Source organism: Amphimedon queenslandica, unplaced genomic scaffold (genome assembly GCF_000090795.2).
Source record: "Amphimedon queenslandica unplaced genomic scaffold, v1.1 AMPQUscaffold_13501, whole genome shotgun sequence".
NCBI classification, from domain to species: Eukaryota; Metazoa; Porifera; class Demospongiae; order Haplosclerida; family Niphatidae; genus Amphimedon; species Amphimedon queenslandica.
The window spans coordinates 1-16,698 of record NW_003546263.1 but is presented as its reverse complement, the minus strand read 5'-3'; the positions used below and the strand labels follow the sequence as shown (position 1 = coordinate 16,698).

At 40.3% G+C, this 16,698-nt stretch overlaps 8 protein-coding genes across 8 annotated transcripts; 5 read left to right on the top strand and 3 right to left on the bottom strand.

Annotated features, from left to right (window-relative positions):
* Positions 1–2: 2 nt before the first annotated feature.
* LOC100637574 (headcase protein-like) lies at positions 3–2,020 on the bottom strand. Its single transcript, XM_003384016.2, has one exon. It carries the CDS (start codon positions 1,629–1,631, stop codon positions 237–239), a length of 1,395 nt encoding a protein of 464 aa, XP_003384064.1. The 5' UTR covers positions 1,632–2,020; the 3' UTR covers positions 3–236.
* Positions 2,021–2,051: 31 nt separating this feature from the next.
* Positions 2,052–5,803, top strand: LOC100634427 (T-complex protein 1 subunit theta-like). The gene is made up of 16 exons (XM_003383991.3): positions 2,052–2,158; positions 2,999–3,089; positions 3,148–3,227; positions 3,281–3,337; positions 3,384–3,528; positions 3,643–3,774; positions 3,837–3,901; positions 3,951–4,011; positions 4,062–4,210; positions 4,263–4,369; positions 4,425–4,491; positions 4,558–4,645; positions 4,943–5,130; positions 5,193–5,285; positions 5,382–5,582; positions 5,657–5,803. The coding sequence occupies exons 1-16, from the start codon at positions 2,102–2,104 to the stop codon at positions 5,723–5,725; spliced, it is 1,650 nt and encodes a 549-aa protein (XP_003384039.1). The 5' UTR covers positions 2,052–2,101; the 3' UTR covers positions 5,726–5,803.
* Positions 5,804–5,964: 161 nt separating this feature from the next.
* LOC100634304 (late histone H2A.2.2-like) lies at positions 5,965–6,596 on the top strand. Its single transcript, XM_003383990.3, has one exon. The coding sequence runs from the start codon at positions 6,070–6,072 to the stop codon at positions 6,466–6,468; it is 399 nt and encodes a 132-aa protein (XP_003384038.1). The 5' UTR covers positions 5,965–6,069; the 3' UTR covers positions 6,469–6,596.
* Positions 6,597–6,670: 74 nt separating this feature from the next.
* LOC105316694 (probable serine/threonine-protein kinase kinX) lies at positions 6,671–9,378 on the top strand. The gene has a single exon (XM_019993085.1). It carries the CDS (start codon positions 6,697–6,699, stop codon positions 9,133–9,135), a length of 2,439 nt encoding a protein of 812 aa, XP_019848644.1. The 5' UTR covers positions 6,671–6,696; the 3' UTR covers positions 9,136–9,378.
* LOC105316693 (stabilizer of axonemal microtubules 1-like) lies at positions 9,322–11,102 on the bottom strand. The gene is made up of 2 exons (XM_011411783.2): positions 10,975–11,102; positions 9,322–10,916 (listed from the first exon to the last, which is right to left on the bottom strand). Exons 1-2 carry the CDS (start codon positions 11,013–11,015, stop codon positions 9,497–9,499), a joined length of 1,461 nt encoding a protein of 486 aa, XP_011410085.2. The 5' UTR covers positions 11,016–11,102; the 3' UTR covers positions 9,322–9,496.
* Positions 11,103–11,205: 103 nt separating this feature from the next.
* Positions 11,206–14,326, top strand: LOC100637448 (putative thiamine transporter SLC35F3). Its single transcript, XM_011411782.2, has 7 exons — positions 11,206–11,272; positions 11,320–11,550; positions 11,838–12,117; positions 12,215–12,434; positions 13,432–13,557; positions 13,683–13,803; positions 13,871–14,326. Exons 1-7 carry the CDS (start codon positions 11,251–11,253, stop codon positions 14,197–14,199), a joined length of 1,329 nt encoding a protein of 442 aa, XP_011410084.2. The 5' UTR covers positions 11,206–11,250; the 3' UTR covers positions 14,200–14,326.
* Positions 14,327–14,356: 30 nt separating this feature from the next.
* LOC100634178 (N-alpha-acetyltransferase 50-like) lies at positions 14,357–15,221 on the bottom strand. The gene is made up of 6 exons (XM_003383989.3): positions 15,139–15,221; positions 15,000–15,093; positions 14,907–14,949; positions 14,742–14,861; positions 14,628–14,694; positions 14,357–14,581 (listed from the first exon to the last, which is right to left on the bottom strand). The coding sequence occupies exons 1-6, from the start codon at positions 15,153–15,155 to the stop codon at positions 14,404–14,406; spliced, it is 519 nt and encodes a 172-aa protein (XP_003384037.1). The 5' UTR covers positions 15,156–15,221; the 3' UTR covers positions 14,357–14,403.
* A 24-nt stretch (positions 15,222–15,245) lies between these two features.
* On the top strand, positions 15,246–16,692 carry LOC100637322 (facilitated trehalose transporter Tret1-like; the record flags this gene model as incomplete). The annotated part of the gene is made up of 3 exons (XM_003384014.3): positions 15,246–15,536; positions 15,593–15,820; positions 15,946–16,692. Coding segments are annotated over exons 1-3 (1,266 nt in total), but the record flags the coding sequence as incomplete, so codon positions are not given.
* Positions 16,693–16,698: the final 6 nt, after the last annotated feature.

Sequence of the window (16,698 nt, the reverse complement as noted above, 5' to 3'; positions counted from 1 at the left end):
TGTATTAGCACTCAAAGTAATTATGCAAAAAGTGAAAAAATAAGAAATTGTATTGTAAGAAGAAAGAAAATAAGAGTTATAATTGTATCTACTTAAATTAGTATCAGTACAAAAGTTGCAAAGTGGGGGGAGGGTATGGGGGGGGCTGAGTTAAACAGGTGCCTGTAGTAGAAAACTGATTACAAACCAAAAGAAAAGAATTTCAAAGGAGAGAAAAAAAGAGAGAGGTGTGAAAATCATTTGGTCTCCATAAAGTGCTGCTTTATTATTTTAAAACGATTTTCAGAGGATTTGAGGAAATGGTAGTCCCTGTGAGAGCAATAAGGACACTCGTATAAAGAGGAGAGAGAAGTGAACGAGAGAGTGACCTTACCAAAATCCAGCATTGGCTTTGAGCATTTTTTACACAGCACGCAACTGGGGCAGCAAAGAGTAGACGAGAATAAATCGTACGTGTACAGCGTTCCTATCTGGTGACTGGAGCCGTCCCATTGCTTACTGCAAGACAAGCATTTAATCGAATTTAAACCAACCATGCACGCCAAACAGACAGCAGACATGAAGACTGGGTCGTCACCTTTGCCTTCCACCTCCAGAGAGGAAGAGTAGAGCTGGATAGGAGAGAGAAACAGGGTCCCGTTGAGTAAAGGATATCTATCATAGACGCAAAGCGAGTCATTGCATAGGACGCAGGTGACAGTGTTGGTACGATGGAAGGCAAGGCTACTGAGAACAAAGGACCTCGTCTCATCTCCAGCAGCATAGCCATCATCCTCCATCTTTATGTGGTACCCATTGATGAGGTGGCGAGGAAGGAAGCGGTCGAAAACGGAATAATCGGTACGGTGGGCAAACGGCTGCATGTAATTGGTGAGTCCGTTGTCGCTGGATATGGAGTCAGAGTTACGCTGGCTCCGACTACGAGCTCTGGTCTGTGCTGGGGGATTGTGTGATGCTGAGGGAGGAGCTGGGACGTGAGATTGAGCTGATGAAGACGATGGACGATCGGACGAAAGACTAGAAGATTTTTTACGCTTCTTTTTTGATTTATCAGTCGCTATTGAAACCGACGAGGAGGACACAGACGTGGGTAGGGCAGGCACAGGGAGGGGATCAGGGAGGGTGTGGTTTAGGTCCTTTCGGAGGTTCCCCTTCCCACACTGACAAGCACAGAACTTGAAAACTAAATCGTAGCCTTTCTTTGTCCAGAGGTTTTGCTTCCTTTGCTTTTCGGACCAATTCCTAGCTCGACTCATTCCCCTTAAGCAACTTAAAATCTGCTCCTCAAAGGAGTCAAAGCATTCAGAGTGCATGTATGGGGAAAATGGACACTTTTCATTAGAACACATCATCCGTACGACTTCCTGCTGGGTGGGCGTGGCTGATCCTGTTTCTATGGGTCCGAGGATGCACCCACGAGGATTACAACACATCAGGACGGAGGAGTCTAGATGCATAGAAGCAAGATAAGGAGTGGCCCCACCCTCACTGAATAAATCACGATGTTCCTCTTCTGGGAGGGAACGAGGGTTTATGGCCACGCCCAGCCCGAGGGGAGAAGGGAGACTGTTTTGGAGGCCAGAGTCGGAGGAGGTGGAGCCTGTTCGCTTCCGAGAACGAGTCGTTGGCATGGAAATGGGAATTTAAAGCGGACTGAAATCGAAAGTCAAATTATATCAATATTATTAGATAAGGAGCTCAGACAACATTCAAACAAACCAGTAGAATCCTCTTTACAAGGAGCTGGAGAGTGGCAGCAATTGAAAAGTGAAAATATCAGTGAAAAGTGAGAAGTGGTGTCTTTGGGAAAGGGAGGGGCAAGATGAGGATTTTTAATAAAATTGAGGGGGCGGAAGACAATAGCTGCTAGAGTTATATTTGCTGCTGCAGGAGAAGAGGAATGAGATGGGCTGAGAGAGAAACGGAAGTTGCTATCGATGGCAGAGAGACTATTCCCGCTTCTCTCAGGATACAAGTCTTTCTGTCTCCATTTTGAACTCCTAAAAGTGTCAAGGAGATATCCGGCGGATTCCCTCCGGGTATTTCAGGATATTGGATACAATCCCCGTCTGAAAACCACGTGGAGGAGGAGAGAGAGAAAATGGCTTTACACGTACCCATGTCAGGACTTTCCAGTATGCTCAAGGATGGAGCACAAGTGAGGAAGAGAGAGGGAGAGGATTTAGAGTGTAAAAATAATGTTAATTTTCAAAGCCATAAGTTAATTAAGTTTTTAATTAGTTGGGTTTGACTGGAATAATGATTATATATTTAACTGATAAATACTTTTATACTAGCCTACGGTGATGAGGGGAAATGCATGTTCATTACGATTGCAAAATTTTCTACTGATAGTTAATTATCAAAGTTGCTCCGAATAGTGGATATAGATATAGAATAGTTGCTCTGTAGTACCAGGGTATTTTGTCAAAATGGCTCCAAGAGAATTTTCCTTTTTTATAATTTTTTTCTGATAGATATACATGTTTCAATGCTGCATAGCAATTTTGAGCTGATTCCCATCAAAATTGGATTTTTTTACAAATTTTTAAAGTTGCTCAAAAATTGGGTAAAAATCCCTGTACTATAGTACAGGGACTTTGGCCAAAATTTGCCAAAAATGGCTAGGAGAGAATTTTCAATTTTTATAATTTTTTCTGATGCACACACATGTACTTATGTTGTATATCAAGTTTGAGCGGATTCTGATGAAATTTGGATTTTTTACAATTTTTTTAAGTTGCTCAAAAATCAGGCCAAATTTCCTGTACTATACATAGTACAGGGTATTTCATTTAAAATGGCTAGGAGAGAATTCTCCATTGATGCAATGGCAGTTAATATATTTCACCCTCATCATAATCGCTCTAGTGATAATTGGATTTGATTAAATCACACATTTCCTTTGGGAATAATAATAATGATAAATTCCTTCTCTTGTATTACTACTTTTTCTCTTCCTCTTTTCCTCCTCCTCTTTTTTGTCCTTTACCTCTAGCATTATAGCGGAATACATGAAGCTGTCCTAAGGAATATTGATGCTTGTAAGCAAATCTCTAAAATAACTCGTTCTTCTTACGGCCCCTGTGGTAAGCAACACACCCACACACTCACTGTAACGTGATTGAGTCTCCTCCCTATCTCTAGGTATGAATAAAATGGTCATTAATCATTTGGAAAAACTCTTTGTGACAAACGATGCAGCAACAGTCATCAAAGAACTTGAGGTATGTGATATGGATTTGTTAAATGAAAGATTTTTTAATGTTTTATAATTCAGGTTGAACATCCAGCTGCCAAGATGCTAGTCATGGCAATGCAAATGCAGGATCAAGAGGTATGTTATGGTGGGTGTGGTGACTCCTCCCATTATCCTCTATTAGATTGGCGATGGTACTAATTTCGTGTTGCTGTTCAGTGGAGCATTGCTTGAGTTGGGTGAGGATCTGATAAGGATGGGGCTCTCCCCTAGTGAAGTAATTGAAGGCTATAATGTAGCAATGAGAAAAGTATTGGACCTTTTACCAAGTGAGTCCTCAATAATTATAACAATACACCATGTCCCAAATCAGTTTGGACATAGTATACTTGAATTTTGATCTGTAAAGAAAAAGATTCATTTGTTGTTCTGTCCACTGATAGATTTGGTGTGTGATACAATTAAAGATCTAACGGATACAAAAGGGAATGTACTGAAAGCATTGAGCACTGCAGTGGGTAATATGCAGTACGGGAACAGCACATTCTTTGCTGAACTAGTTGCCAAGGCTTGTTGTAAGATACTTAGTTTTTTCAGTTCTTATTTTACTTCTCCTTCTCCTCCTCTTTTTTTTCAGCTCTGGTCCTGCCAGAAAATCCTGTTAATTTTAATGTTGATAACGTTCGAATTGCTAAAATTTTGGTAAGTATCTTTATTATTGGTTCCTGTCACTATTCCATTTTGCCCCTAGGGGTCTGGTGTACTCAATTCTTCCGTTGTGAATGGGCTCGTCTTTAAACGCCTAGTTGAAGGTATTAATATTATTTATTACTTGCAATTGTGATTAATTAATTTTAATCAGGCGATGTTACTAAGGCAACAAATGCAAAAATAGCTGTTTATTCGTGTCCGTTTGATGCCAGCAATACAGAAACAAAAGGGACAGTTCTAATTAATACTGCTGAAGAGTTGAAGACATTCAGTAAAGGAGAAGAAGCACTCATTGAATCAGTAAGAGAGAGAGAGGATGGAAAATTTAAAATGTTGCGTTGTTCTTCTACAGCAAGTGAAAGCAGTTGCTGATACTGGTTGCAGTGTTGTTGTCACTGGTGGCAAGGTTGGTGAGATGGCACTTCACTTCTTAAACAAATATAAAATAATGACAGTCAGGTATAGAGCAGTAAATAATAGTCTTGAAAAGCTAATGAATTTTATTTTTATTTAGATTATTATCAAAGTTTGATGTTAGAAGAGTCTGTAGAGCAACAGGAGCTACTGCTTTACCTAAATTAGTAAGATTACTGACTTTTACTGAAGAGTGTTCTCTGCTTTTTTAATTTAATATTGCACGTCTGTAGGTTCCTCCAACTGCCGATGAGTGTGGTCACTGTGACTATGTATCAGTGGAAGAGATTGGAGACACTAATGTTGTTATATTTAGACAAGGTAAATGTATATAGCTACATGTAAGTGAGCTAAACAGTTTGGAGCAACTTTTAAAATTCATAAAAAGATCTGATTTTGATTGGAATCAGCTCAAAATTGACACACAACATAAGTACATGCATATGTATCAGAAAAAAATTATAAAAATAAAGAATTCTTTCCTTGTGATTTTTATCGAAATATCCAATTTTTACCAACTTGTCAATAGAAGCTGCATGAGTACTTACTACGCCAAAATCCTGTTGGAAACCCTGTGTACAGATTTATAAAAATTACTGTACAACTTGTGATTTTTAGATAAGATTGAGAGTCGAGTAGCCACTATAGTTATTCGTGGGTCCACCGAAGGACTAATGGACGACGTTGAGAGGTTAATGGAAGACGGAGTGAACACTTTCAAGGCTCTGACAAGAGACGGACGACTTCTGCCCGGAGGAGGAGCAACAGAGATAGAACTGGCCAATACTTTAATGAAATATGGAGAGGTCAATAATTAATAGCTGTACTATTATTATTATTTTATTTTCTCTCTTTATTATTATTCTAGACTTGTCCCGGAATGGAGCAATATGCCATACAGAAATTTGCAGAGGCTTTTGAAGTCATTCCACGTGCACTGGCTGAGAATTCTGGCTTCAAAGTATTGTCAATACATTCTATTACGCATTCCTACTTCTCTCTCTCTCTCTCTCTCTCTCTCTCTCTCTCTTTTGCTTTCTCTCTCTCTCTCTCTCAGCCAAATGAAATAGTATCCAAATTATATGCTGCTCATCAAAAAGGGGATAAGACATTTGGTGTGGATGTTGAGAGTGATGATCCTAACATTAAAGATGTCTGCTCCTCTGGAGGTAGTCCTGTGTATGACTTGTTCTCAACGCGTTACTGGGGAATCAAGCTAGCAGCCACCACTGCATGCACTGTACTAAGAGTTGACCAGGTAAATGGAATATCATTATTATTATTATTATTATTATTATTATTATTATTATTATTATTAATATTATTGTTTAGATTATAATGGCAAAGAGGGCTGGCGGGCCTAAACAGAGAGAAAACAAGAACTGGGACGATGATGATTGAGTGGTTAATGATGATACGAGTAATTATAGTGTAGCTTTTTGATTTTGAATATAAAAACTATCAGTACAACCAAGACTATAATGACTGTTATTAGTAGTTTATTAAGTTATTATTGTTATTCATTGAGACTACTCGGATGCCATCCAGAATTTGGAGCTGTAATTTGATTGGCCAAACTACCAAGTGATCCCTCTCAGTGATCGCCTTGAAGAAGGTAAAGCAGCTGAAGAGACTGTTTACCAAGCCAGTTCTGTGAAGACACTTCAAGACAGCATCTCAGTTTTAGTTTCAACCCTTTCTTGAGTTTCTTCGCCTCGTTATATCTTTTCAATCCTCGACTAGTTATGTCTGGACGTGCTAAGGGAGGAAAATCTCGTGTCAAAGGCAAGAGCCGAAGCTCTCGTGCTGGTTTACAATTTCCAGTGAGTCGAGTCTTTCGTTTCCTCAAGAAAGGCCGTTATGCTAACAGAATAGGATCTGGTGCTCCCGTCTACCTTGCAGCTGTAATGGAGTACCTGACTGCTGAGATACTCGAGTTGGCTGGTAACGCCGCCAGAGACAACAAGAAGCAAAGGATTAACCCACGACACCTTCAACTGGCCATTAGGAACGACGAGGAATTGAACAGGCTGTTATCTGGAGTCACTATTGCTCAAGGAGGCGTTTTGCCTAACATACATGCTGTTCTCTTGCCAAAGAAATCCGGAAGGACAGGTGCTGGATCCCAGAGCCAAGAATTCTAACTATTAACATAACCCATTCTCTACATAAATCACTGTGTGTTCTATTATATTGTATCACTTATTTATCACCCTGTCACTTGTTCTTATTGTTGTGTTTAAAATATAAAGTCAAAGTGTCTGTGCTCAAATTTTAGTAAACAAATTGACCACGTGCGTTCACATGTGGGTGTGCTCATGTGACAAAAATTACTATAGTCTAACCGCACTGAAGAAGAGGCGCAGACAACAATGGCCACAGACTCGGCCACAGAAGATGGCGAATTCAAGTTTAGACAAGTAACCATCCTCAAGGAGACCCTGGGCAATGGAGCATATGGTGTTGTCTATAAAGCAAAATGTGACGAGTTGATATGTGCTGCCAAGTACATGCACCCAATCTTCTTTGCACTGTCTGAAGACCCTGCAGTTAATGTGGTGGCCACAGATAAGTTTAAGAAAGAGTGTCAACTCTTGAGCCGTCTCAAGCATCCAAACATTGTTCAGTACCTGGGCACCCATGAAGTAAACGGCATAGATACAGTGGTTCTATTAATGGAGCTAATGGATTCTAGCCTTCATGCATATTTACATGCACACGTTGATTCTCCATTGCCTTTCCACCAAGAGATAAATATTTCTCTTGACGTTGCCCGAGCGCTTGACTATCTTCACGTCAACAATATTCATCATCGTGACCTCTCAGCCAAGAACATCCTCATGCTTGGAGACTATAGAGCTAAAGTCTCCGATTTTGGTCAATCCAAGCTACGTAATCCAAATGGTGGATTCTCTAGCAATTCCCCTTGCCCTGGTAACATTCTTTACATGCCTCCAGAGACTTTAAAAGTACCTCCCGATTTCGCCCCCACGCTTGACGAATTTTCATTTGGCATTGTTACCATTCAAATCATGAGCCGGAAAGACCCTAAGCCATCAGACCTACACCGAACAGGGTCTTTGATTGGTACTTTAGTGGAGGTACCTGAGATCGAGAGGCGAAGGGATGATATTGACTCTTGTGATCCTAGCAACCCAATCCTTGGCTTATCAATCTCATGCATCAGTAACGACCCACAAGAGAGACCACCCATTGAGAGGATGTGCCAGTTGCTGTCTCTGCTAAAGAACACCTCTCAGTATAAGAAAAGTGCAATGGGACTTAGCAGCAGCAGTGATGAGGGGAAGGAGAATGTGCACCCGTTTGAAGATTATGGCGAAGTTTTGATTGTTGAATTGAATGAAAATGACACCCACTACTCATCAAAGATTGATGATTTGACACGCACCATCAAAGACAAGGAGAATCTCTTGAAAGACCAATCAAACATACTCGAGCTTCGTAACAAGCAGCTCCTCCAGAAGAGTAATATTATTGACAAGTATAAGCTTCAGTTGGAAGAGAAAGAGAGCGAGGATGCCGAAGCAGACAAGAAAAAGAGTCAACTGGAAATCTATAACTTGGAGCTGGAGACAAAAGTATCGGAACTGAAGGACCAGCTTAACCGTAAGGAATCAGAAGTAATCGAGAAAGAGAAGCAATTGATGGAGAAGGAGGAGCAGCTACGAAGGAAGGAAGAAGCCATTGTTGCACAGCAAGTAAGCAGTGATGAGCGATACAGTATTTGTGTGAGTGAGTTGGAGCAGCTTCGTGCCGAATTGGATCACCTTCAAGCGGAGCAGGCAGCAAAAACCCCAGACTCTCCTTTCTCACTGGAGCCTCCTTTTCTCTCCCAGCCCGTACCTTTTGAAGACAACAAGCAACCAAGAATACCCAAAAAGCCAAAGCAACTGGACCTGAAGTGGCAGACTAGGAAGCAAAGCCCGGTAGCATTCCAACCACAGAGCAGTATGGCCGTCGCCTGCATGGACAAGATTTATATCACATATTGTAACTACAGCAGGAGCGAAGGAAAGATATATGAGTATAGCTTGAGCACTGACACATGGACCCAACTACCATTACTGAGGAAGAGTGAGTTCTCCCTTGCCGTTGTTAACAATGATTATATTGTTGCTGTGGGTGGGAGTGCTGCTCTTCGCAAGTCTGGGAGTATTTTGAAGTACTTGAGTGCCAGTTCAAAGTGGGTGAAGGAGTTCCCTGATATGCCTACCCCTCGTTCCTTTCCCTCCTGTGTAACGGTCGGTAATTATCTTGTTGTGGCTGGTGGGGAGGTTAATAGTGAACCTGTCCCAGTTGTTGAAATACTCGACGTTACCAAGATGACTTGGCACTTTGTTCTACCATTTCCAACGAGAAATATTTCACGGATGACAGTTTCGACTGATGGGACTTTTGCTTATTTTCTTGGTGGTTTCGAAGAAGGCTCTCTCTCCAAACTAGCATATGCCGTTAATGTCAGTAGACTGATTGCTGAGACAGAGAGAAGAGAAGGAAAGAAACTCTGGTTAGAGCTCTCTTCCCTTCCCGTCTCTGGTGCTACCTGTGCTTCGATTAGGAATCGCATCCTAGCACTTGGTGGCTACGACACTATGAATAAGAGCTCATCCGACCTGATTTACGAGTTTGACCAGATCGAAGGCTCCTGGAAGCCTACCGGCCATCTTCCCCGACCTTTTACAAGAGGACTGGTTGCTGTAGCAACTTATGAAAGTCGCAAGTTACTTGTCGTTATTGGAGGTAACATGACCAACAATATCAGTACAGCTACTAATATTGCATATCTTTAACATTATTATGAAAAATTGTATTAATACAAGTGTACATTTTTGTACTATGTACATGTATTGTCTAATTCCTTCTCTGACACTCTCTTTAGTTTTGCCTTTATCATGTGTATTATAGTATTTTTGTGATAGTGTGATGGATTAACAACATTCTCTATTATTTTCATGTTATCAGTGTAAATTAGTCTGTTGATGTGGCGTTTACTTATTGAATTTAAATTAAAAATAATTATTTTTTTAGAATAATAAATTATTATTAGGAAACTCAGACTGTTCTACAGCAACAACTAATAAATCAAAAATAAATTAAAATAGTCTTATAAAACAAGCTGCTAGTTATCATACAGTACTATTCTTATTATCTTTATTCAGTGTCTGGGATGGGAGCAGGAGGTGCTGCTGTTTCTGCTTGAGGAGGAGAAGGAGGAGCAGGGGGAGCTAGATGATAAAACTTGTGCCCAGTTCTTGAGTCTTCATGAGAAAAAGTGTACCCGGGGATGTTTGGTTGAGTAGGATCTCCTCCAATACAGCGCTGGCTGAGTCTGCTGGCTGAATAGCAATCCTTATAAGTTGTTAGTCCTCCAAACGTCTCTTCTCTTGTGTATGGCTTCAATGGTGGCTTCATTGAAGCTGCAGGAGGTGCATAAACCCCACGATAGGACTTGCTTGTAGTAGAACATCCCTCAAATCTCTCGGCTGGAGGCTCGTAAGGACGCTCTTGTCTTATTGGCTGCTGCTTGTTGGTTACGTCCCATGCCTTGTAGTCCAAATGATGGATCGTGTCGTGCTCCATTGGCCTCTCATAATGTATGGCTTGCTGTCTTGGCTTGTAGTTTGTGACTGGTTCGGGTGGACCGTGATTGATGAAATCTTTGGTAAAAGACGTGAGCCCATCAAATTTTTCTGTTGGAGGCTGGTAGATAGTTGGAGGACGTGAGAATCGAGTAGGGAGCTCCCATTTACGATAGCTTTGTCTGCTGGTAGTCAGTGACTCAAAAGGTGCATCAGCACTCTTAGTAGCAACAGGTGGCCTCATGCTGCCCACTGGTTTGATTCCCTTGTGTCCTGGGAAATCGGTAGAAAATGTTGTTACACCACTGAAAGGTTCTTGGGGTGGCTGGTAAGCAATTTTTGATTTGTGGAACTTCTCTGGGATCGGAAAGATACGGAAATCGCTCCTGTGGCATGTGCTCCCCTCAAATGGATCGCGGGATATCTTTGCATTTTGTGGAGGCCTCATACTCTTTGTTGGCTCAGGGAGGAACTTTACATTGTAATCACTTTTGATTGTGGTCGTTTTAGCAAAAGGCTCAGTCGGAGGAGCATAAACCCTCTTCTCACCATAAAACTCTCGAGGTGGGAGAGTAAAAGCAACATAATCCCTTGCTTGAGTTGATTGTCCTTGAAAGGGCTGGCTTACAGACCTCATGTGAGATGCAGGGGGTAGTATAGGTTTAGCAGGCTCTGGAGTCTTGCTCCTATACTCCTTCTTGTATTCGCTTTCATTTGCCATTGAGCCATCAGGTTTCTTGTACACAGCAGGAGGTCGCTGCATTGGCATTGATACAGGATGCTTGATGTAGTCAAGTTTGTTTGTAGTGTCAGCTGTCATTGGAACATCACGAGAAAGAGCTTTCAATGCAGGCTTGTAGGAGTCTGGAGGTTTAGCATTGGAATGAGTGAGAAATACCGTCTTGTATTCTGTGGAGCCCATTTTAGAGACTGGCTCAGTCCTTGACATTATGTCATTCTTTGGCCTTGAAGGTTGGGGGCAATGGTGTCGCCTGCAGTGAGGATAATTTGCAAAATCATTTGCAGAATTTTTTTATGCTATTGACTTACCCGCATGTGCACAACTGACAGATGCACTTGTAATGTGACATTTTCCCTCGGGGCAGTCAAGGAGAATGCTCTACAGCAGCAGGAATGAGCGGGTGCGTATTTTCCCAGCAAAGACAATTCGAGTTTACCAGGACACTGTTGTCATAGAAACGGTAACTATGCAGTAGGCGTGATAGTTAACTTTCATCTAAAAACACGCGGGGTCTCCGTAGATCGATGCACACTCTCGTATTCCTGCCCACGTGTTTGGGAGGAGCAAAAAAATCATAGAAAATCATGTCGTCGGCCGTGCATTCTTGTAATTAATAATATTGTGATCCATTACCTTTTCATTGTCTTTATTAGTCTTGTTAAAGATGGCGCGGCTGGTGAGGAGTCCTTCAAAGACGAAAGGCTCTCCTGAAGGCCCCGAGGAAGAGTCAGAGACACCAGTGAGCACCTTGAGCTCTAATCCTCCTGGAAGTGATGGAGGTTACTATGGAGATGATGAGCCCAGTTCTTATGATGGGGACGTGGAGGTATTGTTGATAGAAGAGGAAGGAAGGGGAGGAGTACAGTCAGATAGGAATCAAATAAGTAAGAACGGTGTTGTTGTGTATTCTTATTATTTTTAAGTGGGTAAAAGTGTTCACTCTTTTCTTGATGCATGCACACATGTGAATGTACTTTGTGAATTTATGAAGCAGAGCCCTGGTTTATTTAACGTTATGGCATCCATTCACCATTTTGGGGGTTAATGCATATCATCCAAAAGTTAAAGGGACTATTATAATAACACTGATTATTTGAGTGAAAGTGTTTTCATTTTGTAATCATTATAAGCACAATATCCTCTTAATTTTTTTATTTTTATTTATTTATAGATTCAGTGCCAGCAGGAAGCAGCCTCTTTAGAGGAGCCAGTTCACTCTCTACGAAAGCTAAATTATTATTTGGACTTGTCATAGTGTTTCTCATAGCAATGTCTTGGGTTGGGTCGACCCAGACGGGAAAGAGTGCATTTGGTGGAAACTTTAAAGCTCCTTTCTTTCTCGTCTGGTTTAGTACGGGCTGGATGATTATCATTTTCCCAGTTTCTATACCTTTTTATTTTATGACGACATGCAAGTCCCCGTCCCGTTCCTCTTTTGGTGATCTTTGGAAGTATGCTCTTTGAATATTTTTCTTTTTTATTTGATTAAAATTTTATCATTGATATATCTGTTTTCTTACTCTTTCTCCCCCCCTCTCTCTCTCTCAGACATAGTCGTGAGATCATCAATCCTCCTGGCACTAGTACAGTCACTTTCCTTACGTCCACAATTCTCTTTACTTTGTTGTGGATGCCAACTAACTATCTTTACGCTAGGGCACTCATCACTATGGCTCCAACTGATGTCACTGCACTGTTTTCAACAGCCCCTGCTTTTGTCTTCCTCTTCTCAATGCTGCTGCTAAGGGAGCCTCCACTAATACTGAGAGTAAGTTATGGAATATATGGTGTGCTTTGTTGTATAGTATGTGAGTCATTGTGTTTGATTAATGGCATATGGTTTGAATGGCTAATGTGAATGCTATATTGCCTTAACATTGATTGGATGGAATAATGGGGGGGGGGGCTTGACATTTAAAACATTTTTAAAAATATAGTTTCATTTGAAATTAGATCTAAGCAATGTGTATGCATATCAGGAAAATTATAAAAGTGGAGATTAGAGAATTCTCTCCAAGCCATTTTGACGAAATTTGGTCTTTGACCAAATTTTAGAGTAGCTTTAAAAATTTGTAAAAAAATTAATTTTGATTGGAATCAGCTCAAACTTGCTATGTAGCATAAGAACATGTATATGCATCAGAAAAAAATATAAAAATGGAGAATTCTCTCCTAGTCATTTTTGGCGAAATTTGGCCGAAGTCCCTGTACTATAGTACATGGTCTCGAGCCAGATTTTACCAAAATTGAAAAGGGGAGAATTCTTCATTTTTATATTTTTTCCGATGCATGTACATGTCCTCATGTTGTATAGAAAGTTTGAGCTGATTCCAATCAAAATTGGATTTTTTACAAATTTTTTAAGTTGTTAAAATCTGGCTGGTTTTTGCTTGTCACAGATTTTGTAACAATGGAACCAATGGGTTTTTTGCTTGTCACGGATTTCATGACAATGGAACCAATGGGTTTTTGCTTGTCACGGATTTTGTGACAATGGAACAAATGGGTTTTTGCTTGTCACAGATTTTGTAACAATGGAACCAATGGGTTTTTGCTTGTCACGGATTTCGTGACAATGGAACCAATGGGTTTTTGCTTGTCATGGATTTTGTGACAATGGAACTAATGGGTTTTTGCTTGTCACGGATTTCATGACAATGGAACAGATGGGTTTTTGCTTGTCATAGATTTCGTGACAATGGAACTAATGGGTTTTTTAGTGGGTGGGTGATTCATTTTGACTCTTTCTTTGTTCATTCATGTAGTTCTTTGCTGTTGTCTTGGCTGTTGGTGGTATAGTGCTCTTCTCTTATGAAGAAGGATTTGGTTCTGCTAATGTTGTTGGTATTATCCTTTCAGTTGGTAGTGCCATTGGAGCAGCACTTTATAAAGTAAAGCCACATAGAAAGCTGTGATGCATGTACATGTATGTATATTGTACATTGTATAAAGTTTGAGCCAGTTCATAATGTAGAGTTATGAACATCTGCTTATACCACATTGTTATCTGTTGTAGACATTATTGAAACGTCGTGTGAAGGAGGCTAGCCTCTATCAGATGAGTCTGTTCTTAACATCGATTGGGATATTCTCAACTGTAGTATTCTGGCCTATATTGCTTGTGCTTCATGCCTCAGGTGAATGAATAGCCATTTAATTATAATTTACACAAAAATATTAAATGATTTATAAGTTCTTATTTAGGTGTAGAAGTCATTCATGATGTTCACTGGGGCTTCATATGTGCCCATGCTGTTATGGGAGTCATCTTTAATTTTGCCATTAATTTTGGGATTGCTTACACATTCCCTCTCTTTATATCACTTGGTACGATACTGGGAATCCCAATTAATGCCCTCTTTGATGTCTCAATTCGTCACGTTGACTTAGCCAACTGGAAGATCACGGCAATGGATCTGATAGTTGGAGGGTTCCTGTTGATATTGGTACCACCGGATTCCTCTGAATGGATACACAGGAGAACTTGTGCTCTGTTTAAAAATTGTTGCAATAAACTCACAGGTGCTAGATAGCAGGTGTCCCAATAGAGCTGGAGACATTAATGAACTATTTGTGTCATTGCGTGTATATATTATACTGATGAGATATTGTATCTTTATTTTATTACCAATAAATGTATGTAAAATCATTTATAAATTTAAGTTCACACCCACACACTGTAACACTTGCTGCTGTTATTAATATATTTATTTTAATTTCAACAATAATAATAATGATTATTTTGATGTGTTTTGTTCGCTCTCTTCACTTCCATTGCTAGTTTTCATTTCCTTTTGCAATATGAATGCATCAGGTGGGTCGATCCTCTTGTAATAATTCTCTTTCTTTCCGACTATCTCGAAACCAAATTTCTTATAGAAGGTAATAGCCTCGTCATTACTGACTTGAACATGTCTTTTTAAAAGTTTTTAAATAAGTAAAAAAATTACGAAGTACTCACAGAAATATGCAATCAATGTTTCCGTCTTCTTTGGCAATCTTCATTACATGATTAAAAAGCATTGTACCTGTTTGAATATCATCACATGACATATCATGTGACTTTGTCTCTTACCTACACCGTGTCGTCTATAAGCAGCCAGACAGCCCAGCGTCATTATGTACAACTTTCTCTTGTCTCCCTCATGGTCTATTCTACAGCAAACTCCACCCACAACCACATCATTGTAATAAGCTGTTGGAAAGGGAATACAGATCTACTCTGTCTCTCTATCGTTACCTAGTTTGGCTAAGTTTCCTAGTTCCAGTACATCTGTGTAGAACTAGTGTGGATGATAATGGAGTCACTTATAATATTGGTCCTGGGTCTTACCTTGTCAGAGTAGGCTACTGGTAGAATGACTGCGTTTAACTTCTTCAGTTGCTTAAGATTGTGTACTGTGACATCTCCTAACTCCATTCTAGCACTAAAAAAGTGATTCTAATTTACACAGTAGCAGAATTCTTCTTACTCTACAATCCTAGGCATCTCTTCTCATGTGCAGTGCTCTGTGCCCAGTGCCCACGCATTTGGGTGGGGGTTAACTGTAAGTATTAAGTAAAGGTTTAGGTTCGTATAATGGCTCAAAGCCATCATGAAGGCTCATCTTTATTATTAAACCATAGTTCAGACCATGGACCCAGCATACAAGAGTCTGTGCAGAGTTCTCCATCACATAAGAGATCCTTCTTTTGTTGCCAGAGACCCGAGCGGCTGTGGAGCACTACTATTGTAGCCCTAGCAGCTGCTCTGTCTCCTCTAGTAGGTGGATATGCAGTGGGATATCCATCCTCTTCTCTTATCAACTTGAGCAACATGACACACAACCGCTCCTTGGTAAACGGGTCTGTTCTTGTTGATACTTATGGGGTGAGTCAGCTTACAAAATGGGTGATCCACATTAATGTTTTTATTACCACATGTAGGCTTTAGTTCCCTTTGGTGCATTATTTGGAGGAGCAATGGCTGGCTTTTCGGCCGATACACTTGGACGTAAGCCAACAATTGTCATAGCACTGTTACCATATTTTGTGGGTTGGATTATGCTTGGAATTTCGTGGTTCATTAACAATTCAATTGCTTTTAAAGTGATCATACTAGTTGGTCGGTTTATAACTGGCGTTGGAATAGGATGGGCCATGTTGATTGGACCAGTAAGTTATTTTTAACATTTTCTTGTGCAAACAGCATGAGTTGCATGTGACACATTCATAATGCATATATTACCTTGTATCATATCATCTGCATTACAAACTGTTACACTATTGTTACTATGTAGGTTTACATTGGAGAAGTTTCTACTCCTTCACTGAGAGGGCTTTATAGCTCACTGCCACAGCTGCTACTAAATGTTGGGATCTTCCTCATATACTGCATTGCAGTCATCCCTGGCATTGAATACTACCAAACTGCTTTCATTGCAGCCAGCATGAGTTTCATTGTATTTCTCATTGTGATATGGCTACCAGAAACACCTCGGTTTCTCATTGCCAAGGAGAACTTTAAAAAGGCTTTGAAGGTCCTCGTGTTTCTACGAGGACATACTATGAATGCTCAAGAAGAGATAGCAGAGATTGAAGGAGCAATTGCAAAGCAGAAGAAGCTCACTTGTATTGAGACCCTGCGTGAGATGAGACATCGTAGCGTCTACCTTCCGTTTATATTGATGCTTGTGCTGATGTTCTTTCAACAGTTTTCAGGCATAAATACAATTGCATTTTATGGTGAAATAATACTAAAGGATGCAGGGCTGAGTCAAGAAATGGCAAAGTACATGGCCCTTTTGTCCATCGGTCTTTGCCCTGTTATTTTCACGCTGCTTACTACATTAACTGTTGATTTATTTGGACGAAAAATCCTCCTAATGGCCAGTGCTTTAATCATGGGTTTCAGCTCGTATTGCTTAGGTCTATTCAACAGATACAACAACCTCAATGTATTGGGCATCGTGTCAATGATATGTTTTGAGTTTGGATTCAGCATTGGATATGGACCCATACCATGGATTATGATAGCCGAAATGATACCTTTA